The sequence below is a fragment of the Neodiprion pinetum genome, chromosome 2 (genome assembly GCF_021155775.2).
Source record: "Neodiprion pinetum isolate iyNeoPine1 chromosome 2, iyNeoPine1.2, whole genome shotgun sequence".
Lineage (NCBI taxonomy): Eukaryota > Metazoa > Arthropoda > Insecta > Hymenoptera > Diprionidae > Neodiprion > Neodiprion pinetum.
Window position 1 is genome coordinate 33,673,762 of NC_060233.1, and position 24,367 is coordinate 33,698,128.

At 42.2% G+C, this 24,367-nt stretch overlaps 1 protein-coding gene and 1 long non-coding RNA gene across 3 annotated transcripts in view; one reads left to right on the forward strand and one right to left on the reverse strand.

Annotated features, from left to right (window-relative positions):
* The window catches only part of LOC124212192 (uncharacterized), a 38,227-nt gene extending 24,160 nt beyond the window's left edge, over positions 1-14,067 (forward strand). Inside the window, exon 3 of the long non-coding RNA XR_006881601.2 lies at positions 13,930-14,067. This is a non-coding gene — a long non-coding RNA (uncharacterized lncRNA). The remainder of the gene's footprint in view (positions 1-13,929) is intronic.
* Positions 4,058-24,367, reverse strand: part of LOC124212181 (neuroligin-1) — a 37,516-nt gene continuing 17,206 nt past the window's right edge. For both annotated transcript variants that reach the window (XM_069133612.1, XM_046612019.2), the window contains 5 exons: positions 18,335-18,523; positions 13,942-14,198; positions 12,819-12,965; positions 11,055-11,482; positions 4,058-6,443 (listed from right to left, as the gene is read on the reverse strand). In XM_069133612.1, coding sequence (XP_068989713.1) covers positions 5,423-6,443; positions 11,055-11,482; positions 12,819-12,965; positions 13,942-14,198; positions 18,335-18,523 — 2,042 coding nt within the window. In that variant the 3' untranslated portion in view covers positions 4,058-5,422. The remainder of the gene's footprint in view (positions 6,444-11,054; positions 11,483-12,818; positions 12,966-13,941; positions 14,199-18,334; positions 18,524-24,367) is intronic.

A 24,367-nucleotide genomic window follows, 5' to 3' on the forward strand; every position in this document is an offset into this window, starting at 1 on the left:
ACTGACCGACACCTGGGCCTCGACTTAATCTTAACGATCGTTTTTCCCGGTCCGCGGAAAAACCTGGAAAACCTGGAATTGTCAGGATATTTAAGAGGGGTTATGGAAAACCTGGAATTGTCCATGAAACCATGAGTTCCCTATCATGGGAATTTGGAACGAGTTTTTGAGGTACCTAACAAGTTTACTTTTTTTCGTCGAGAAAACAAATCGGCTTAAACTGACTTTTTTCTACATTATAGTTTTCTTCAATTCGAATTGAATAGGTCAATAAGCTGAACGATTTAGGTTTTAATAACTTACTAGAACTGGGAAAGTGTCAGGGAAAACTAGGTTTTAGGTCCTGGGAAAATCTATAAATGTCACGGAATTTTTTTCACAAATAACTGTGACCACGCTGATTACAGTTAAAGCCTGTATCCTGTTACCAGCACCAATTCGAGGCTAACTACTCGCTGGCGAATGTCGATGTTACCCGTTAATATATCAACCGTCGAATAGCTCGGCTTCATTTTTCGTAATCAGACACCGCCTAAAAGCTATGCGAGTGAGGCCTCCAATTAGCCATGTCGCAGTTTTTCTCTAATTTCACTTAATTCGCTGTTCGGCGTGAAAAGCTTTTCGTTTCACGGGAGTTACATTTTTACCGTTTATTACGCGAATCGAGACAAGATTTTTATTAATAATCTCCTCACCTGACCGAGTGGTTTGAAATTCAAACCAACAAATAAACCGATTCAAACTGCACTTTTGATAATATCTTCCGATCAGTTTGTTGGCACGAAAGTCAATGAACCGAGTGAAACAAGCACCGAATGAAGAAAAATAATCCTGGTAACTACACTGAGAAAAATTTCAGTTGGCACGGTGACTAGAAGAATTGAGTAAAACAGGCATCGTTAAAAAAACTGTTTGAATATTGTTAGTATTACGAAAAACGAGGTGCGCGTAACCATTTTGCGCTATCGTCGATCCTTTTTTGGTAATTGAAACGCAAAATCAGTTTGCTCGGTTTACCGTACTTCTTTAGTTAAATAGGGGAAAGGGGGGTAGCCCCGGCCAGTTTTCTATGTCTATGTGTATGCCAGAAATTAAGGTTCAATAATTAATCGGAATCGCATGAATATTTCAACAAATATATATTTCAACGGAATATCGAACAAAAAAAATTATAAATTATCAACAGCTTAAAAACAAAAAATGTTAATTTCTGGCTTAAATTCATCCTCCGAAAAAAAGTGGCGGGTAGCTCCGACCACTGCGATATTTAATTCCGAAATCGTTCTTTGGCTACACAAACGTCACACGTGTAGTATAAATCGCCTGGATTTATATCAACGCATTCTTCGTGAGCCCAGTCTTGACATTTGTGGCATCGGATCCAGTCCTCGTCAAATGTTTCGCCACAAATCACGCACTCGGCGTCTTTCTTTTGGCACGCGATTTCGATTCAGCTTTTCTTTTTGTGACGTTCCTTTTTTTCACCGCGATCATCTTTTGCTTTTTTTCGGAACTGCTGATTTCTCGATCAGCTGATTTTGATAAGGAGATGACGTCAAAATCTCACTTCTTTGAGTTCTTCTTTTTCGAACGGACAGTCTCTTCTCTGAGGCGTCTGGTAGAGGCAACAAGGTATTCAAAACATCGCTAATTGTTTCAACGCTGTTGGACGTGCGATTAATCGAAATCTTCGTCTGGCGGGTAGATGTGGACGGACATGTCGATGTTCTTGGGTGGTTATCGCGATCTCCGGGTAGTGCAATTTTATGAAATTTCGATAAGAAATAGGCCTTTGAATAAATTCGTTTTTTAGCAGAATTATGGCTTCAGCACTAAAATAAATCTTAATTTTTCCAAACCAAAAATTACATGTAAGATACAAGGAAATATAGCAACAGTGATCGTAATGAGAAAGAGTAGTAACGGGTACTAGACTTTCCGGTAACAGCTAGAAAACTAATTTTCATTTTCTACCTGGAATTAGATTTTCCGATAGTGGTAAAAAATGAAAATGGTTAAGGACCGAGCGGCAACATGAACTAGAAATATCTCTCACAATCAGTGTGCCGTGTTTCTCGCAATTGCAAAGATACTTTGCAGCAGTCGAGGAGGTACGAGGTGTGCGGGTATACAGAGATATCTATAGGTACACGTTACGAGCAGACTCGGTGACTGCATAATTTATATCGCTGTCTCGATCATTTTAATAGCACTAATTTGCGGCTATACGAACAACCCCACCTACGGAGTGGTCAACTACACCAGACACTGATTTGAAATCCGACACGTCGCGTCGCGTCGCTGCAACGTTCGTTATATTCAGCAGCAGCAGTAACACAAGCCAGGCGTCTGTTGTATTCGCAAATTGGTGTTAATTATTAACGCCATATTTTATATCGCGTTTTGTCGTACCGTTGTTAGGAGAAAGTCGGATCACCTCTTTGCGCAAGAAGATGAAATTTTCAAACTTCGGTATAGGGGAAATTTAATTTTTTGCCCCGTCCTCTTCTGCTTCTTCTTCCTCTTCTTTTCGCCCTCCTTTTCTCCCACTACTGCAGTTTCTTTGTCAAGGGAACGAGGCTTTTTCCGACGCGGCCATAAATGTCCCGCCGCTCGATCTTCCGGGTAAAAAATACGGGGTCGAGAAGCCTGCTGCGGGGGAAAGAAAGTACCTCAGGCAATTCATATACACCGTAACGATCCTCTCCGCGGCACCCCGAGGACCAGGAACACAGTCTTCCGCCTCTATGTACGGACGGAGACATAGACGCACATAGTTTCCGCCCGAGGTTATAGCCGATGCTTTTTTCTCCACCGCCGGCTAGGTAACTGATTTCACTTTTATCCCGGGCTAATTTATAACTAAGCTTCGAGGCCTCCTCCGTTCTCGGCTTTGCCTCTCCACGGGAATCTCGGCTCTGCCTATACCGTAGAAAATGGCTTTCTCCTCCTGCGGGGAAAGCGGAAAAGGAAAAACGACACAGGAAAATACGAGGGGAGGTGAAAAAATATTCAATCGGTGAGAAAACGATCAAATCCGAACGTCGTGTCGAAGTAGAAATTAAATTCCGTAGAATTCGTTCTTTTATTTGCTTTCTTTTTGCATTTGAAAATTATGAAGTGAAAGAGTATTACATACGATCAGGTCTCTTATCGAGAGAACTTTATTGCAGTGACAAGGTTGCGGCTAACTTGTTGAGAATTGATATGGAAAGTGGGCGTATCTTTAATAATAATCTCTCCTTCTTCTTCGGTCGGTGGGCAAAAAATTGATGCCAAAGACCGGTGACTGCAGCAGGGAAAGAGGATGACGGGGTGGGAGAGGGAGAGGGAGAAGGAGGAGGGTGAAAAAGTTTGAATCAGCAATTTCTCTCTCCCAGCTCCGGATATTTCCTACCTGCAGAAAACAACCGAGTTCAGCAGTAAATCTCTTGACACGTTTTTGCACAGTTTCATCCCTTTCTTCTTGTCCTTCCATCCTTCCTTCTTTCGTTCGTTCGTTCATCTGCCTTATCTCGAAGATCCTTTATTTTTGGACAATTCTAAAACGTGCTTCTCATCGATTTATGCATAATAATCGACGGCACTGCGGCAGATGACGCGAAACCGGATCTCGAACTCTTTTTTTTCTTACATACGGTATACTGGATATATTTTCACATTCTGCGGAATTTGAATAGAAAAATGGCATCCGCCACCAGAAAAACGTAAATTTGAAATTTACAAGGACCCGCGTGATTTAAAATATTCATATTTATTCGCAAATTTGAATATTAAAGGCTCGAACCACCAGTAATCATCTCTTCTTTCTACACGTAAACAACAATCGATAGCGGATGAAGGTTCAAAGGACGAGGATCACGTTGTTGAATGACTGAAAATTCCTGAAAAGAATGCAAAGTGTACGAATTAAGGTCATGGGCGAAATAAAACCTCGCGTCTCGTTTTAACAATTATTTTAAATGCTTCAGGTATTTATTTAAACAAATGCCAACATTGGAAACATTGATAGATGTATGTCATATTCATATTTGAATGCCGCGAGATCGCATTTGGATTTTCCTTTTTTTTTTTTTTTTTTTAATTAAAATTACTTCAATCTTTTCAAATTTTTTCTCATGCAACGGATAATTCAAGACGCTCTATCATGACCGATTTCTCAGATGCAAGAACTAACCCGCACGAGTTTATTTTCTATTTTACAAAATGGTCCCGAAATGAAAATTCGGATACCAGTAAATCCTGAAGCTTTTCAATATATAATTCGTGAATCAGCGGTCCAATTATCGTAATTACAGGATCGTATCGAACTGAGGTAATATCAAGCGTTCAAGTATAATATTTCATCGTGCCCATTTTCAAGAAATCTGCACGCGGATCGAGGCTGAGAGTTTCGGATGGATAATCGAGCATCGATAATCTGGATTTTGTTTTTATTTCTTTTTTTTTTTATTTGTAGATTAATTTTTTACTTTTCTTTCGCTTTGTTTTTAAATTCAAAACCCCACGATCAATCTAGACGGAACTTGTCACTTCAAATCACAGTGTCTCTTGGCTTGAAGGTCACTGACTTACACTTACAGTATAGTTATATAGTACACTTTGTTTTACTGCTTGTTTTTTTTTTTTTTCTTTTTGTCGTTTTGTTTGTTTGTTTTTTGTTAAATATTAAATTACAATCTTTGTCTTTGTGTGTATAGTAGTAGTAAACTTTCGAACAGTATAATAATATATATAGTATATGTATATATATATAATTATATGATGCTTATAGTGCGAGTCTCTTCGGTGGCCCCTTCATGCATTATCCTTACATTCTGCACGGGCGCTTGAAATTACGCGATGAATCGCATCACGAAAGAGGAAATAAACAACGATACACAAATACCCTCGCTTCAATATGCACCGTTCACAGTTTGTCGTGATTTTGATTCCTGTCTTTAACCACTAAAATGTATCTCGGGAATAAATGAATTATACATAAACCAGGTGGAGGGCAGATCGAATTCTCGCGTCGGGATGCGAGCAGCATAAGGTATACACGGCACCGTATAAATACTTAACCACCGTTGGAAGTGTCCGTTTGTTCCCCGGGCAGACCGGTTAATTATTAAACCGAAGTATCGCGAGTTTAACCTCCGAGTGAGTGTGTAATAAAAAAAGAGTGGTCTCTTTAAGCGTATACCGAGGGGAGTTTTTAATCAGTCGAATGAATATTTGACGAAGGCGCGGCGAAGAAGAACAAGAAGAACATGAAGGGGAACACAATGGGATGAGACGAAGATGGGGAAGACGGTGAGAGTGAAAATCCCGAGACGCGAAGAGAGGCGATTTTGAAAATAAATAAATAAGCAAATAAATAAATAAAGGAAGAAAGAAAAAACACCGCGTGTAATCGGAAACGTCGATTTCCGCCCGGGGCTCAGACCGATATCTCCTGTATCTGAACCCTCTTCTTGGCGCTGCCGGGTGTTCCGGGTTGTCTGAGTATGCCGGAACCGGAAACGCCGAGGTTGGGGGCCGGGGCCTTGGGCGGGGGTGGAGGCTCCGGCAGCGCGTCGTCTTCGTCGTCGTCGTTAATGCACTGGGGTGTATGGGCCCTGGGCGTGCAGGGGCTGCGGCTGTAGGACGGGGGCTCGGAGATGCGTTTTCCCCCGCCGGGGGGCGGCGAGCACTGAAACTCCTGGAGCTGGAGCTCGAGTTCCTGGGCGAGCTTCGCCTTGTGGGGGGGAGGGCTGGAAGGCGGAGAGTCCGGAAGGTCGAGGGCCAGCCGCTGCTTCCCGGAGGCTTCGTCGATCCCGGAACAGCCGGCCTCGAGGAGTTCCTCCTTCTTCTTGTCGCCGAACGCCGAGAGGGCCGCGTTCCTGTCCCGCTGATGGTAGATACCGGCGAATATAAGGATGTTCAGCAAGAGCAGGAATATCCCGACGGCTATCGTCACCGTCAGCGCCGTCGTGTAGCTCTGGTAGTGGCTCGAGGCCAGCTTCCTCAGCAGGTTGTTGGGCGCCGGACCGAGGTTCGGCTGCTGCGAGGTTCTCGGCGTCGTCGGTACCGCGCTGCTCGACATGTTCGGCCCGCAGTCCGTCGTCGAGATTCCTCCTCCGGGCGAAGCGAGCGACGGCTGCGTCGGCGCAGGCGCGGGTAGCGGTGGCGCTGGGATCGGCATCGCCATGCTCTGCTGTCTCACAGCGCCCTCGTAGAGACTCGGACTGTCCGCCAGGTGGTGGTGGCGCATGCTTATCTCGTAGCCGGGACGGTGCAGCTGCGGGAGTAGGTTCAGCCACAGCGACATCTTGTGCCCCCGGTAGTGCGAACGCATCTCCGTTACTCGCAAACTCGCCTCCAGGTACAGCTGGTTTATAGAATCGTACGAGTCCCAGAATGGCGGACTTGACGCCAGCAGCGTCTCGGCCGAGCTTAACGGGCTCGCGCCGTTTGGGTCTCTGGAAAATATATATACACACGGGTGTCGAAAACATTTTCAAGACAATATGCGTGGGTGCCTGGAATATCGGTTTTGGCCGTTTATTAGCCACTCGTCGTTGACAACTTCTTAACTTTCCTCTTGGCTGTATATACTTAAAAAAGAGTTGGAACGATATGTTCACCACAAAAATTAACAATTTACCTCCTACTGAGTCTCCGCGGTTTTGCCTACAAAGAATCATCTCGGACTATTATCAGATGGACCTCTGTTTCTAGGTGTGAGACCCATTTTTGTCCAATTATATAAGATATATAATTACAGAGAACGATAAGAAGAGACTAATAATAAGAGAACGAGTAAACGAATTTTTTGTGACTTTTGGTTCCAATCGACGCCGTTCTTTTTAACTCGGTACTGATGCAATTTAAAAAAAAACGTCGGTCAAACCGTTTGTAAATTTTTTTTGTCCGATCATGACTCGAAAGTGGATTAATCGATATGAATGAAATTTGGTTTCTTGGCTTGGCTTCGTTCAACTAAGAACCGATCAATCCGAGCGATTCGTGACTTCTTTTTCTGAAAATGACAATCTTCCCCCAAAATTCATTTTCCCCCACTTATTCAATCGATCACCGACGGGTTGCTTAAATTGGTCGTTGGTCTTAATTCAGCTGTCGGGATTTGCATCTCTTCATACGTTAAACAGTCCGTTTCGGTAGAATTACCGTACGTGGCACTACAACTGAAATCAGACCAACGTTCAACTTGATGCGTTATCAAAATTTGGTAAAACTGCAGTCATATCAGTGCACAATGTACGTATATACAATCACTACGATCTGGTCTTTACGTTACAACATACGCCTACAGTCAGCGAAAGCTTTCAAAGTTCCATGAAACCAGTGAATCACCATGAAATATTTGGAAACCCTCCGAGATTCATTGATCAGTAGTGTATACAAGAATCGATAACAGGTCGATCCTTTGGCTCGATATGCGAGGTTTGAGAAATGGTGAACGTTGATTCGTATCACTGCCCGCGTAGTGACCGACCGTGAAAACTGATTCCAGTCGGTATAAAAACACGATGACTGATAGCGGATCCGTGTATTTCCCCATTTGTCAAACTCGACTCGTATATTAAATAGGCACTGCAGCGTTTAATGCGTGAGCTGCGATGCCCCGTAGGGGAGTTGTATCCTTCTGGTCTTACATTTTTTTTTTTTTACTCTCATGGTACTCGGGAGGGTCTTCCGAGTTCCGTAACCACCGGTGCCGATATAATTAGTGACCCTCGAGTGACCCGGTCAGCGTGGAAATGCGTATGTGTGCGTAGCTGAACGTGCGGAGTCGACGGTATATAATAAATTGTAGCAAACCGTCCGTTGTATGAATATTAATTCTACTTTAGCCTCGACGTTCTCTGGGAGATTTATGAGCTGCATAAAATTCCTGGCTTACACAAGAATTACGCGGTGTTGTGTTACGCATTTTTTCACGATTGAAAAAAAAATATTTATGCCTACGTTGACGTAAAATTAAAAAAATATTCATTTTCAAACGCAACCTGTTTGCTTAACATTTTTTTTTTTTCACACACGAAAGCTCTAGGCGTACTTTAAGCTCGATGCGTTCGTCTAGATGCTGACTCACGTTCGCAACGATCGTTGAAAAGTTTCAAGATACCAAGCCGCGGATTCCACGACCGTAATTTGCATAAGTTCCGAAACGAAAAGTGGGGAAATGTGTTGCACACGTATCCGAATGGGCATTCTCCTTTTCCCTTTTTCATTCTTTCTGTTTCCTTCTTCGAATCACCCCGTAAAAAACGCTTTCCAAAATGCTCCAAATCACCGTTCAAATCGTAGCTATACCACGTTTCTCTATAAAAGTAACCGACGATCAAACCCTGCAGGTACAAACCTACATAAAATTTACGATTTCCTTTTACCACTGTTGTACGTCCGAATCTCTTCCAGTCCCCTTCTCTTTTCCTATAGAAATGTTTTCATCCCTTGGATATTTACGCGCGGTAGGACAAGGGTCTGAATCTCCGATCTTGTAAAGAAAATCAAAGTACCAAAGGAGTTGCCTGTTAGTGGTTTCAATTTCCATTTCATTGGCCAGCTTAGAGAGACGTCAATTTTAAAGGGTGTTCAGTTGCCCGTTATTTTTTCGCCAAAACGACAGTGTTCTTTTGTTTACCATGTTCTTGTATACCGGAATTTATTCGTTGAATTTATGTCCACAAAATGGCGAATCAATTCGTTCCAAATATTTGAATATCTTCTTAATCTTGTAATTCCGCGGTGTGATGGGAAAATATTTAAACAAAGTACGACGGCGTTATCCTTAATCTCGCGACAAATATTCGCTATTTGATTGAATTTCCACGATCAAACAGGACTTCGCTAAACCTAAATTTCTCATTACATAAACGAAACATAATGTGAGTTTATTCAAAAATGTTTATTACAGCTGGAATATCCAGGTAGGAATTTTCCCTAAAAAAATTTTACCCGCTATTTTCATCTATCTACCCAATTCCTTACGGCAAGATTTCCTCGTGAAATATGCTCGGATGAAAATTGGGACGTTGAGTAAAAAAAGCGATTTCATTTCAATTAGGCATTTCGTTTAAAAATTATTGTTCCGGAAGGCTCTAGGCCGCCTTTTAATAATATGGAAATTTTTAGGGAACCCGCTGGAGGGTGAAAAATTGAGGAGCCAACCGTTGAAACAAGGTCTCTGATCGAGTTAGGCTTTTGTGTTCCGACACCACCGACCCATTACGTATTCAAACATATCGTTTCGCACTGAATCAAATATTTGCACAACATTATGCGTACGTCCGAGTACACATATAGTCGAATGAATAATTCTGTACGAACTCATCGCTGATATTTTGGTGTTGGAATTTTATGGGATTATTTCGTGGGACTCGGAGCACCCGATTCGTTACCGTGCGATTATACTCATAGAGTCCGTAATACGCGGTATCCGGGTATACGAGAATTTGAAACAATTGGGCGTATAATTAGATTCCGCATCTCATTTCGCAAAATCTCGTAACTCTCACGCTTGGGGTTTCGGTGCCTAAAAACTGCGGTATTTATGGGTTTAAACAAACGAATTACAACCAAGGTCCGAATCGATTTAAAACCGTGCTCCAGTCATCCTTGAAATTAATACAACAGCGTATTTCACATTTGCATATCTTTCGTTCTTTTAAAACACGTCCTTGGTGTTGTTTTAGTGTGATTTTCGTGTACACAAGAATAAGAAAAAGGCCAGTTTTTGTCAAATTCGACTAACGTTTTTCCGTGGAGGGGCCGAATGATTGTCGTTTTTTTTTTCTTCCTTTGTTTACTGTGATTGAAAATTCCACCGGCGTAAATCTCGGGTCTAAAAGCATCGGAATTCGATTCACGGGCGAGTTTTCTTCATTTTTCTGCTTCCGAAAGTTCTGGTCTGGTTTTCCGTGTCCGTGGTTCACCCTCCTGATAGCACCGACGATAAACTAGGTACCTTACAAATTTTAGCCTTATCGTTTCGATGGGTCTCGAGGTATCGTGTTCAGATTGCGAGGCGCGCAGTCTTCGAACGTTTTTATTCTCCGGACCTAGTTTCACGCTGTTTTTAAACCGAAATCGCTTCCATACTTCGGCGTTTAGGTGTTTTTTCCGATGGAAACAATAATTCAGCATAAAGATGTTCTTTTTTCAATCAAAAAGTTGATTGAACGAATTAAAAAACAATTTAATATCTTGTACGCAAGAAAAAAATACATTTTTTTTATCACAGTTCTCTGACCTTAAAAGCTGCGGAATAACGATTTTTTCTTTCCAAATGCTTCGTCACATTAACGTTGCGAGCTTGAACCTTATCGAAAAAAGCAAGGCAGTAAAAAAAAAGAACACTGTCAAATCCATGCGTTCTGTAAGGTTTTATCTCCTGTTGTTATTCTCGACTAATACGGGATGATTCGAGGTATCTCAAGCCAAACGACGTGCATGGTGATGAAAATATCATTTGTCGAAATGCATTATTATACATATAGGTAGACGTGGTTACAGTTGTCAATGCAAACCTTCCAGTTACTAAAGCAATGGTCTGTAGTTTACAATATTTTTTCAGCTAAAAGAAGTCAAGAATATAACGGCATGAAAATATATCCAGGCTGGGCATAGTGAAAAATGAACATAGTAAAAAATACGTATCACGTAGTAGATTTCCCGCAACGGCGGCAAAGAAAACTAATTCTCACCTCTCAGACATGACTACACTTTTCGTTTTATGGTAAAAAATGAAAGGACTCTCGCGGAGAACAATCTAACCCGAGCACGACTGTAGAAATTTATCTCGGCATAACGTTTCACCGCAATACCGCGTAGTTTTTGGTTAAAAGGACGAGGCGAGTCATTTTTCGCGGGGAATATCTCTCCGCGTAACCTTTCCGTCCATGACGCGAACCTTTCGGCCGGATCGAGTTTCCCGGCGAATCGTCTCGAGCCAGGCGAGAAAGGCGACGATAGCCGAGGCCGGCTGTCACCGAGGGTGAAATACAGGGTACAGGGTGAAATTTCGGACCGGGTGGACAAGCCGCTAATGGAGGGCTCGAACTTACCCTCGGCGGACGAAGTTGGCAAGGTAGTGGACGAGCAGTCTGGACAAAGTTTCGTCCGCGGTTGTGAAATTGGTACGCGTGGCCAAGGCGGAGGCCGTCGGCTCGCCGCGGAGCAGCGGAACCCCGAGGAGATAGGGCAGCTCGTCACCCTTCAGGCTGACCCTCTCGCCGGGTTGGAAATGGAAGAAGTAGCCCCGACCTCCGCCCGAGGAATGGAGCAGAGCCAGACGCAGCAGCGGAGCCGCGACCTGACCGTCGCCGAGAAGGGAGAGGAGGCCCTCGCATATCACCGAAGGACTTTGCTCGCCCCGCTCCCAGTCCGTGTACTCGTTCCGCAGGGTCGAATATATCTCGTGGAGGTGGTAGCGGTAGGTGTTTCTCACGTAGGTCCGGAGGATGCGATCTCGCCGCGTCTCGTTCAGACCCTTCTGCAAATCGGAGAAAACTTATCGGTCAGCCACTTCTCACCGTATTTCGTTGGGGGGTCGAAAAGTGCAATGGTCCTGTGACGTCAGAGTAATGACGACTCAATTATTTTTCCTTGCAATCCGTTTTTGTTTTTCGCTCCCGTGAACGACGCAACGTAATATCAATTTGTGTGATTAAAGTATGAATTATTATCATCGTCTTACCTACTGAGTACCTATTTCATGTAATAAGCGTGAGATAAGTGAATGTTTTTATGTGAAATTGAAAAACATTTTTGATGAAACTGTCAAAACTATCAAAAAACGTTTCCGCTGTTAAGACTACGTACTGATATTTACCAAATTAGGATTAGGATTGTTAGCTGCACAATGCTTACAACTCATGTGAAAGAGATTTGTAGAATCAACTACGATTCATAGTGCGTTGGGCAAAAATGATGCAGATTTTCTGAATATTCGTAAAATATTGTTTCTTAATTTGGAGAGGAAGCTTCACCAATTTTTAAAGTATTTTTAGGAGCGTAAAAAAATCGATCGTTCAAGGCGTTGTTATTTATAATTTACTACCGATCGAAAAAAAATATCCCTTATCCCTCAGAAGCGTAAAAATTTTCCGAGTTTGAAATTCCGAGCTTGAGGAATACCAAATTTGTAATCTTCCCGAGTTCTTTTGCGGATTAGCTGATTGAAAACTTGATGTGGAATGGAAGGGCGAAGGTATAAGCTTGAATAATCCGAAAATCCCTGCGCGAGAAAAACGAAAAATCCACCCCGCTACGCCGATTGTAAAAAGCAAAAGGTCAGCTGCTTTCCGCCACGATCCATACATCCACATCCCGATATTTTACCCGTAGCAGAACTTTTATCTCCACGCTTATCCGTGCAGGACGCCTCATGAATTGTTAATTTTCCGCCAGAGACACGCGTACGAGTGGGTGTAATATACATATTTTTTCATGAATTTCACGACAACGGAGGAGCGTTGATCGGAAGTTCGAGGAGTCCCGATGAACTCCACGTCGTAGCTTGCAACAACAGAAGCTCCCGGCAGCGAGCCATCGGGATGAATCTCTTCCCGCGATCGCTTGCTTTTTCACGCCGGATACAATATCCTCTCGAGGTGTTATCAAGGAGAACCTGCAGCACGTACGTACGTCGAGGTTTCTCACCCTTCACCATATCGAGCGGTATCAGCCTCTCTCCGAGCCGATGGCCGCCGATTTATCGGTCAATTTCAATTATCGGATATCCTTCCCGGCCGCCTAAACCACTCTGCAACCCGCGCATACTCCCCGGGAGTCCAGGAGCGATTCATTTATCTTGGCTATCCACTCACCTGAAAATCTTCGTCGGTAAGGTCCAGCCAGGCTTCACCTGAAGTTAATCCCATCAGTAAATCCCGCTGACCAAACGCCGCGTACTCAGCGCCGGGACCCGGGATCACCGATATCAAACCCGAGGATGCCGCCGTCGGCTGGAACGTCTGTGGGATTCGTTATTTTTCCACTTTGTTCCTCGGCTCGATATAATCACTCGCCCGAATGACTCGGACGATCTTTCAAGTCTCTCTCTCTCCCTCTCTCTCTCTCTCTCTCTCTCTCCGCCGTTGTTAGGTGGGTAGGAGTCTTTTCTACTCCCTCGCATTTGCCTTTCGAAATATCGCGTCCCGGAATCAAGAAGAGTCGTTAAGCGCGGTTTCGGGGAAAATAATATATCGACGTACCGATACCGTTCACCGGGAGGTGTCTAATTGCCTGGAACGACGGCAGCGACTTCACCGTAAATAAAGAATAACGCCATTTTGCATCCGATCGAAATACGGCTCGAATTACGCCGTCTTTGAGAGCCTGGCTTTTATTTCACTTCGGGGGATCGAGGATTCGAACGTTTGATCAGATTGGATATCTCACGTCGCTCGTGTAAATTCTAACGAAACTTCTTTGATACGAAACTCTGTCGACCGAATCGTCTTGGTTCTCACTCGTCGAAACTCTAAAGAAAGTAAAAATGCACGTTACGATACTTGGCTGGTTATTCCGACGGAACCGAGTTAAATTAAACGAACGAGAAGAAACTCTTGCTCTCATTTCATCCAAGGGTTACAAGCGTTCCAAATCATTCGTCAGGGTGGTTGTCCAACACTCAAGATCAGAGTTGAAACCCCTGTATCGACATCCCAGAGCTGGACAACAAAGTCGTAACTTGAGTATAACAAAATATCGAGCAAGTCAATAATTTTATAATACACCGTTATACGTAAGTAGGCAGTAAATGGTCCGGAATTGCGGGTGTAATTTACGACGAATTTAGGGAGCATTTAATAGGGAATTTCCATCTTCTCGCGAGGAGAAAGGCGCACGGAGAATGTATACTTTAGAGGCGGAGAGTCGCCTGTCGAAAGACTTGAAAGTTGGGGGAGGGTTTGTCAGCTCGAGGCCTTATTTCAGTGTCTCGCTAACCTGGTGGGCTGCAATGGGAAGAACGGCGCCGTCGACGAACGGGGCAAAGCCTGAGGTAAATCTTGGAGGATCGAGCCTGACGTCCAAAAGCTGTTCCAGGGATCGAAGCCGGAGACACGGGGCTATGTCGTCCGTCTCTACGTCCCCCGAGCACTCAGACTGCTCGGCAACGCGCCGCTTCACGGATAAAGGATCGCGCTGTATCGCCCACGAAGATAGAGCCGATCCGCCGAGGAGCACCACCCTTTGTACCAGCTCTGAAACAAGGAGAGCGAAAGCGTTACACGCAGAGAAAAGAGGAAGTTATTCTAAAATGTTGACGTTTCAGGGTCCGGAGAATCACCCTCGATCTTTTTCGGACGGTCGTCTATGCGTGTGTGTACGTATGTGATCAATTTTTTTCTCCTACCATATCTCGAGAACGTGTTATCGGATTTTAATGACTTTGGCTTTGATTGGTTCGGTACTTTTTCGATTATTCAAATAACAAAAATCCAAAAAATTAAATAAAAATGATCATATCTTGAGAACGAATTAATGGATTTGAATGAAAATTGATACCGCCAAGTTTTTCTTGGGTTGCTGATCACGAATCTAAGGTCAGATTTGCAAAATTTAAATTCGTCGTGTTCGATAGAATGAAAAAAAAAAACTGAAAATATTTGGATCACGATGAAAATTCGTACTTGTCGGTTTTTTTAGGTAGCTCGTCACGAATCTGAAGTCGAATTGCAAATTTCAAAGTGACGATCCAAAATAGGCGAATTTTATTTTAAAAGGTTCTGATTTTGGTAGAAATTGGAAGGTGGAGGTTTTTTGGTTCACCGATAACGAACCCAAGATTAAACTTCCAGAATTTCTAATTGTAGTTTCCTCATAGTGGTTCAAAATAAAAATTGTCATATTTTAATGTAATATGATATCCGAGGGCCTTAAAAGCGTTAATCGCGAATCTGAATTTGTAGTTCGAAACTCGAATCGGATGTTATTCTTTTTTTTCTCTACAAACTTGAAATCTCAGTGTGAAAACGGTCGAGGTTCGAAGGCTCATGGCTAGTCTAAAGCCGCTTGTTCTATTTGATTAGCCCGGAAACGGGGGGACGAATTTACTTAGAGTGATCTTGAGCGAGATTCGTCAGTCTTTGCAAAGCTTCGACCGGTTATGTAACTAATTTCGATCTTTCGTGGGGTCTTCGATTTGAAGGAAACCCATAAATTTTCGAGCTGCCGCAGGGAATTTTTATGAAATATTTTTTTACGTGGATATTCGCCTGTTTCTTATACTTATGAGGAACTCGAGTTCCTTCCAGCCTGCCTAATTATAATACGACTAGATCTCCGATCAACTGATATACGCTTGAAATAAAAAATTTTGAAACACATTTTGTCGAATTCATCAAATACGGGGACAGAAATATTTTCTGCAGTTGAAATAAATTTTGCTTCACTCGAAAACGCGAACTACTATTTCGACCAATCTTTCGCTGATCCAAACATATTTGGTAAAATCGACAAATCGTTAAATCAACGATGGTCGCATGTTCCAGAAAGTTAACGAATTCCACATCCACGTAGTTGCCGACTTGTACAATATTGACGGAAAACGAAACGACCGAAACGTATGCAACTGAAATATTTGATTACCGCTACGGTTCCGTCACCGCGAAACACGTCTCTCGTGGAAACAGTGAATCTCACTTGTAATTCAGACAAGGTAATTCCTTCCGCTTGATCGGCAAAAAAAGATTGTTACGACGAGTGTAGCTGACAAGCAAAGGATAAGATAAGCCCATTCGTAGCAAGGATCACATCTGCAAGGACTCGAAAACGCGACCCTAGTTCCGCGTTGCCTCGGTTCAACCGCACCTTCGCGGTCTCTTTATTGAGATTTTAGGGCTACCATTTACTTTGTGTTTCTCTCAGGGCTTAGCAAACCTTCGTCATGTACAGCCGCCATCCTCTCTAAGCCCCTTGTATAGAACAGGAATGTAACTCAAAGCTTCGGGGCAGGTACAATATACTATATATATATATATATATATATATATATATATATATATATATATATATATACACGTATGTATAAAATAATTTTCGCCCGCGAGATCAGCTGCAAACGGAGAAACGTATGCCTAGTTTTCACCGTATTTCAAGAGTCCTTCACTTATTGGTTCATGTATTCAAGTTGAGGGGATGAGTAGTTCTGAAATGGTAGACCGTGAAAAAAGCATAGGAACTGACAGACCCAGAGTGTACTCGGTGATCGAAAAATAAGGCGTCTACTCCGCAGGTTAGTGAGACATTAGGCGAAAAGAGAGCGCGCGGATCAAGTAGTACAAATCGTCGATGCAGTCAGACCGTTTTACGATTATCACTGATCTCCGTGTTTCCTCCGAGTATCGGTAATACGAACCTCAGAATTTTACCGCACATGTCGGTTACTTGAAATTTACTACGAGAAGAGAATAGATGGCGAAACAATCGGTAAGAAATTCTCTGCAGTTTGGTGAGGTTAATTTACGCTCGAACGAAACAACAGGGGGATGAAGCATGCACAAAAAACTGATATAGCGTCGTGGAATCTCAAGTATCTCGTTGAATTTTCATCACGCATAATAAAATACATAGGTATATACATACTACATATATATATATATATACACATCTAATATCAGGGGTGATAAATACGAGCTTGTGAAAATTGAAACAAGAGACACCCTGTACAATGTAACTCAGGCCTGAGGCTAGCAAAGCCGGACTTTATAACCGGCTTCAGAAAGTATGGAGGGAGGTTTTTGTACTGCAGATATGTACCCCGGTATGTACACAGGCATCCCGTAGATCCATGTGTGCATGTACATAGGTGTATGTACATATCTAGCCGGAGTGGCGGAGGGCGAGAGTATTGTGTGTCTACCGAATATTAGGCTGGGGTTCGTTAGCGAAAAAGCGACATAATCCTGAGGGCAGTGCGGTTGCAGTTTTGTGCTCGAGTACATCTGCGTTCTGCTGTCATCTGCCTCTCTGTGTTTTCACCGCTTGAGGAAGCTTGTTAAACCTCGAGTATCTCGTGTCCAAGGATCGCAGTTCGCCGTTCTTTCGCGGTGAAGAGTTCCTCCTGACTCACCCGGAGACGCACGCACACTTGCATCTTCCCTTGTGCTCTCCACTTGCCGACTCATTTCTAGGATTGTCTCCCCCCCCCCCCCCCCCCTGCCGTTATTTTTTTCACGTTTTTAAAAATCCCAGTTGTACAGCGAAAGGAAAATAGGAATAGATTCAACAAAATTCTCTTTATGGACAGAAAAAGTAACTTGTCTGAATAGGAACCTTTCTTAATTTTTTTTCATCTATCACCGATAAATTTTTCAAACGATTCACGGAGTTCGAACAGATCGCTAAAAATTTCACCCTACCGCAATTGAACGAGTTTTCCATGATTCTTTTTGTTCTTCGCACCATCATCGCTCGTGCGCGTTGACTCAGCAGACAGAATTGTCATGCCTATTTGACCAGAGAATTGTTTCGAAGCGATTTCATATTTAATCACTTGCCCTTTGACTTTATAGAGTTTGTTGATTCAACGTCGATTTCTAGGGAGTTCGCGCCAATCTTGTGTCGATTTTGACCGGACGAATCCTTTGGAGCTTGAGCCCAAGTAAACAACATCTTTCCGAGCTTCAAGGCCCACCTTGTCTTCCGTTAACGAGTGGAGAGTATCTGGTTGGCTAATTGTAGGATTGAAGCTCGGTATTTGACCTTTGAGGTTTCGATTGAGTTCACCCGGGACGAATAGGCAAACAAAACTGCAAGCCCTGCACTCTGCTATATCATTTTTTTTCTCTCATTTTTTTTCCTTCTTATCTCAGTGATTTAAAGTTTCGTACAAGATATTTTTTCCGCTCAATTTACCCGCGACGTATTTTTTTTTTTTTTTTTCTCTTTCACCCTACGTTACCGTCGACGAGATAAACTTCCGCTTTCGAAAGCGTGGAGCTCAGCTTTCACGCGGTAGACTTCGATGCTGCACTGCAGAAGCTATCGGCTCGTGCTACAAAGTTTTCTCGATATCCTCCCGCTGAGAGGTTTGCCGATACGATTTCGCTTTATCTAGAATCGCTTCGCCGTTTTATTCCATGTTTGAAGTAGAGGAGAAAAGCACTTGTGGAAATATGAAAAAAAAAAAAAGACAAAATGGAAAATAAAAAAGTATAAAATATGGAAGAAAACTATTCCGCGATCGACCTCTCGTCCCCCTTTTCCGAGCGAAGCTTCGCGCGAACGAAGATTGAAAACAAAAATGCAATTCACATCACCATCTACTCGGGTAAAATCTCTTTCGCAAATCGCTCGTGTTAGCGGAGCCTGAAATCTGATCCTCGTTCGTAATTACCGCTAGCCATCGGTGAAACTGCCAAAAGATTGGCCAACGCCGCTCCCGTTCCGTGTCCAAGCAGCGTGATGCGTTCTGGGTCGCCGCCAAAAGCGGCCAAATTCTCCCTCAGCCAATGGAGTCCCGCCACCAGATCCATCAGACCGAAATTTCCCTGCGCGCTAGCCTTGGAGCCGGTTTTTAGGAAGCCTGAAAAACGTGGAAAGCACAAACAGAAGCACATTATTGATATTGCAGGTACAATGTATATCTATACAATACGGTCGGACGTTATACTTTTCCTTAAATATAATGTATAACTGAGGAAATGAAACCGCGGGGGAAAAAAACCACTGTTTCTTTCTTGAGCCATATTTTCACCGCGGATTAAATTGAAAGGGAGCAGAATTATATGTATGTACGCTTAGAATAGAATGGAATGACAGTTATTTTCTCCGCGAGAAGGTTATACGTGTGTGTATATATATATATATATATATACCAAACCTAATTCACAGGGGCGAGGGAAGAAAAAAGAAAAGTCGAAAAAGAAAAATTCAGTGAATAAAATTTCAAGTCGATGATATATTATTTTTCCCGCGTGATAGATGGATAAGGGTCGGATTCTTATCTTCCTTTCTTGCTTCCTTTTTCCTTTTCTCTCCGTTTCACGTTTTTCCTTTTCTTTTTTAATTCTTTTCATAGCTGGCTCCGCAATTACATTCACCTCACGTAGCTTCGCTCTTGAGATCTGCGGCTGCGGGGGGCGGGGAGGGGGGGGGGGGAGGGGAGGGGGAACGAAGCTCTGGATGCCCCGCAGAGCCGAATCGAACGAGGGGGTGGAATTCAAAAAGGAAAGAACTTCCGGATGGGGCGGAGACTATTAAACGCACTCCAAGCGCGGGGTAAAAGGAAAAAAAAGAAAATAAAAATAGCAAATGTGAAGAGTGCGCACGAGATGTATCCAAACAGGAAGACTACGAAGACGTATGACGTGTAAAAAACAAAACACCGATTGGCTTACCGCCGTCACTGATTAGCGAACGGAAGCGCCCAAAAAGTGAAAAATGTAAAACGTTCCTATCCGAACCCCGAATTTGTTTTTATTTTCTTTTTATCCCTGTGGCAAACGAACGGGAAAATTAGGTCGCTAATTGTACGGCATATTTTTAATCTCGGTAGCGTAAATCTCGTCGGTTGTTACTCTTATATTGCATTCACACCCGTATCCTTGCTGCACCACTTCCATTGTAATGTCTTACCGTTGTTATGTACAACATTATATTATGCTCTTGATCCTTCTTCATTCACCGAGATCACCGCACTCATTGTCATTTTCACTTAACCCAAATAATTACGACAATGGCTCCGCAGACGGCTTTCTACCTTTCAACGAAATATCCACGCCCACGTGTACGGCTGGCAGTTTTTCGGTGGTTGGATGAGGATGAGACGGAGGAGGGGGAGGTGAAGGAGGAAGAGGATGATGATGATGACGATGGGGAAGATGAGGATATATCGGCAAAGTTTGCCCGTTCTGATGAGGAGACCTTGTCTTCCAAAGTGCCCGAAATATAATGCTCCTCGTTTTGTTATCTTCATTATTCTCATCCCGATTCATTTTTCTATTACTTTCTTTTTTTTTTTCTTCTTTTTATTCCTCTTTTTTTTTTTTTTTATTCGGCACATTTCTAACGTCGCTACGGGCACTGTTTTTCCTTTTCTCTTTTTATAGAAGCCTGAAATAGGTAGAGGTATAACTCTCCTCGCGAAACGTGCTACGGATTATTTACGACCAGATTAAGAAAATGAGTCCGAACCGGGTCGAAGAAGTTATCGGAGAACACGAGTTCTCAAATTGAAATTGATAAATAATGTTCGTTTTATACGATTTCGAGTAATTGCTGATAAAGAAATACCAATCCATTCTACAAAAGGCGCGAATATTTTTTACATCTTAATTTGTATGCCAGAGTAAATTACTCATCATCGTTACATACGTTTTAAGACAACGCAACGGTGAAAGAGTTCACATTATTATCTGTCTAATTTTCCTTAAATTACAAATCAAATCGTTTATATTTCAACAGTGCAACATTTCGCCTCTGGTAAAATCGCTGTTGAAATATCGTCGGCCGATCGGCGCTGGGCACCAAAAGCCGTATTGATCGGTCAATAACATTGACGGTGTTTGCGCACCAGCCATAACAGAGGTCGAATCGGGAATCGAAATACCGAGGATCGTTTAGTTCCCATCAAACCGATCTCGGATAAACACCTGCTTCGAGCACCGAGTGTTGAGTCGTGATACGACATCGCGGTGTAATAAAGAGTGAACAGGTGAGTGCGTGATCCTTTCTCGACTGGTCGGCAATGTTGCGGTGCAAACACCAGGGGCCATTTATTCACCACGTTACGAGGGTGAGTACGTGTTGGTTGAGTTATAATTCAGGTGACTTTGGCAGCAGGAGTTGATTTGTTGAATTCATTAACGGAAATGAGCTACGATGCATCAACGTTGAACGAAGAATTGTACTTTTGTAGGCGATAACAAAAACTGGATGGAATATATGACGTCATTTTCCTAATGTTGTTACAACGATTCGAGGTTACAGTTGAAATTCATGCGATTCAAAGTTTGTTTGTTGTGTACTCGTAAACGGGACGCCTTTTCGAAAACAAAATTTAACTCGTTCAAGTACAAGTTCTCTACAAGTTAAGGTTGTATCGATCGTACGATATAAAACGAAATAGAAAAAATTGGGAAAATGACAAAGTCAAGGTTAATGAGAAATCAAACTCAAGCCAGTTGATCTGGATTTCATCCAATGAATCTATTTGCAATCTAAAACAAAGTCATAAACGGCTAATTCAAACGGCGGAATTTTGTAATTATTGGTAATTTGAAAAGAGTCGTATTGCTGTCAATATTATACAATTTTCGCATTTAAAAAAAACACACAAAGCAGTGACGTAGCCTTTTTGAAACAAGCCTGTTTCATTTCACTCTGCGGTTTTCAACAACTACGCTAGATTCTTAATGTTTTTCGAATAATTCAATTATAACCACTAAATAATATACCAATGACTATACATGTAAGAAGTCAATGAAGCCAAGTTAAATTTTTTAAACCCAAATCGTATTATTTTTGTATTTTGATATAATTTTCCCATCAAAATGCACGGTTACCTATAATGCTTACATCGACGTGAACCCTTGTTCAATAACATATTTATTACAAACAGTGAGCTCTCAGGTAAACAACCGATAATTTCACGTATCTCTTCTCTTCTTTTCACTTCACTTCTCTGTCTTCTCCATATGTATATATATATATATACATATATATATATAAAACTCAACGTTTCGCTGTCTGTCTGTCTGTCTGTCCGTATGTTTGCTTGTAACGCCAGAACTCCTGAACCGATTTTGATTCTTTTTTTCCTTACAGATAGCTAAAACGTCTAGCCAGGTTTTAGGCTATATTTAGTTGCAACGAGATCAATAGTTTCTGTGGTATAACGATATTTGTAAGCCAAGTCGGAACGGGTTGACACACTTAACGCGAACGCTGCCCAAACTCTTTTACAGATAGCGAAAACTTATGTTCAGGAGTTTTCAATCTCTCCGCGAGGTCTATAAAAAGTTCGCGAGAGCATATGGCTCTGTCAAACAGTTTTTGCCCCAAGAATCATTTAAAAATATTCACGGACGGATCCGCAACGAGCTGCACAGCTTTTCTACAGCTACCTGCGTATAGAAATATTTTGTCTCGGACTCTGCAAACAATGATCTCTTTCATCTCTAAATTCCTTCAAAATTATCTCTCGCGTTTTTCTCTCATCGAACGTCTTTTCCCGTTCCACCTCTCGATCTCAACATCTTTTATCGCACTCTCCTCTCCTCAAATTACGTTCCCATCTCCCTCAAACTCGAGCATATTTTTCCACAAGGATGATGCAACGACTGAGCTTTACGCGTTGCGTTGCGTTGGGAGGGGGTTGAGAGGCGTGACGTGGTGAAAAGCTCCGACAACTCGCGGCCAGCGACGCACCCCGTGAGGAGAAGGCCCGGGCCCCGTCAAGGCTGGTATAAACGGCCACAATCAATACGGGGGTTGCCTCGGCCCACGGAGAACGAACGCGCGCTTCCTTCCTTCCCTCCCTGCGTACAACACACCCTCCGCCCCCGACCCTCGTCCTTCACCTATGCTTGTATGCGTCGTTGGGGGTGTGTAACGCCGGCGGAATGTGGGGGACGTACACGTGCACCAGGGATACGGAGTTAGCACGCTCTACTCTGTAATCTACATGTACCAGCGTCGCGTGTATAGTCCGTTTATAGCGTATATCCGTGGTATATCGGTTAATATTGTATAATCTATGACCAACTATGTGTGAAACCACCCTTTGGTCTCTGCATCGACAGATTTATCGTACGAATTTTAATCCGTTTTATTCCGCTACTCGTTGGTTGGTTCCCTCGATGTTATACAATGAAGGGTGCGAAATCGACTCCGACATCGAGAATGAAAGTTTCGTACTTTTCAAACTTTTGTTTGACTTTATTTTACGCGGCGGTATTATTGTTCGCGGATATTTTTTACACCCGATCGAAATATTTTTTCACTGCAGTAGTTGTACGATTTTTGTATCGAACTCCTTCCGAAGATGATACTTTGCGACATTTCTCATGAGGTGGGTTCTCATCGATTCTAGGTGATATTTTAAAAAGGGTTCAAGTGTGAGATTTGGGAAGAAAATTTTCGTACTATATTACTGTCATTATATATCTGCCGCAGCTAAGTATGTATAAATTTTTTTACATCTTGTATATTTTTTTTCTACAAAGTTGGTTTGAAAACGTTTCTAATGGTTGCAAAGATTTTTTTCATAGAGTTTCAGTAAATTGTTCGACTCGTTGTTGTAGTTTTGTTAATTTTGGCGAACATTCCGAGTCGTTAAAGCAGTTGAATAATTATCGTAATAGATTAACTGTGCAGGAAATAGAAACTGAGGCTATAAAAGGGATGTTTAAAATAATCGAACCCTGAATTTAACAATACGCACGCGTTTAGGGTTAGAATTTAGCAAACGTTTAGTCGACGTAATTAAATTAAACTCTTACAGCACCTACTGCTTGATGCTGAATAACGTATACGGTACATGCTCGTTTTAACTGCCTTAAAGGTATAAGTTTGTCGGAAGTTTGAGTCAGGTGTTTCATTGAAATACAACCAGTTAGCCACAATGCCTGTTGTATTATACATTTCATCCAATATCCGTATTAAACACGGTCTGCAACACAGATTTCACACATCATACGAGGTATTCCTCGTCAATTCGACAAATAATTCTCCCTCACCATTTTTGACTTCGTTCATAATTATTTTAACGATCGTCGTAGATCTAACTCGAAAAAATTCTCAAATATTCCTCGATCAAAGATGATAATTTTAAACCGAATCCGGAAATGAAATCCATATTTCTACATTCTTATCCGTCTAATTTCAGAAAATTGAAAATTCCCAAATTTGCTTAATTTAGTATTTTTTATTGGTAATTGTAATCATCCGCTTGGTTCATAAAAATTAATAATTACCAACATATATATCAAATGAAGCAAATTTGGCAATTTTTTTTCTCTAATTATTCCAATAAATATAAAGAAACAGTTTCAACTTCCGGATTCGGCCTCAGATGATCGTCTTTGATCGAAGAATTTTTAAGAATTTTTTCGACAATTCATATAAAAAACATTATTCTGTTGCGATCTTTGAAAATTTATAAAAAAAAAAATAGCGGTTGAAGAGAAAAATCTGGCACAGTGTAGAGTTAGAGCAGTCGTATAAAAAAAATTATAAACGAAATTAAACATTGTGAGGGAAAATCATTCGTCGAGTTGCCGTGGAATACTTCATATACATACATACACACGTGCAATATTGTTATACCCGACCATGTCTTATTATAACATTTTTTGCTTGTCTCATTCTCACCCTCTCGCTCTTTTCACTCTCTTTAAAGCAATAAATACCATTTGGTGTGTCAGTT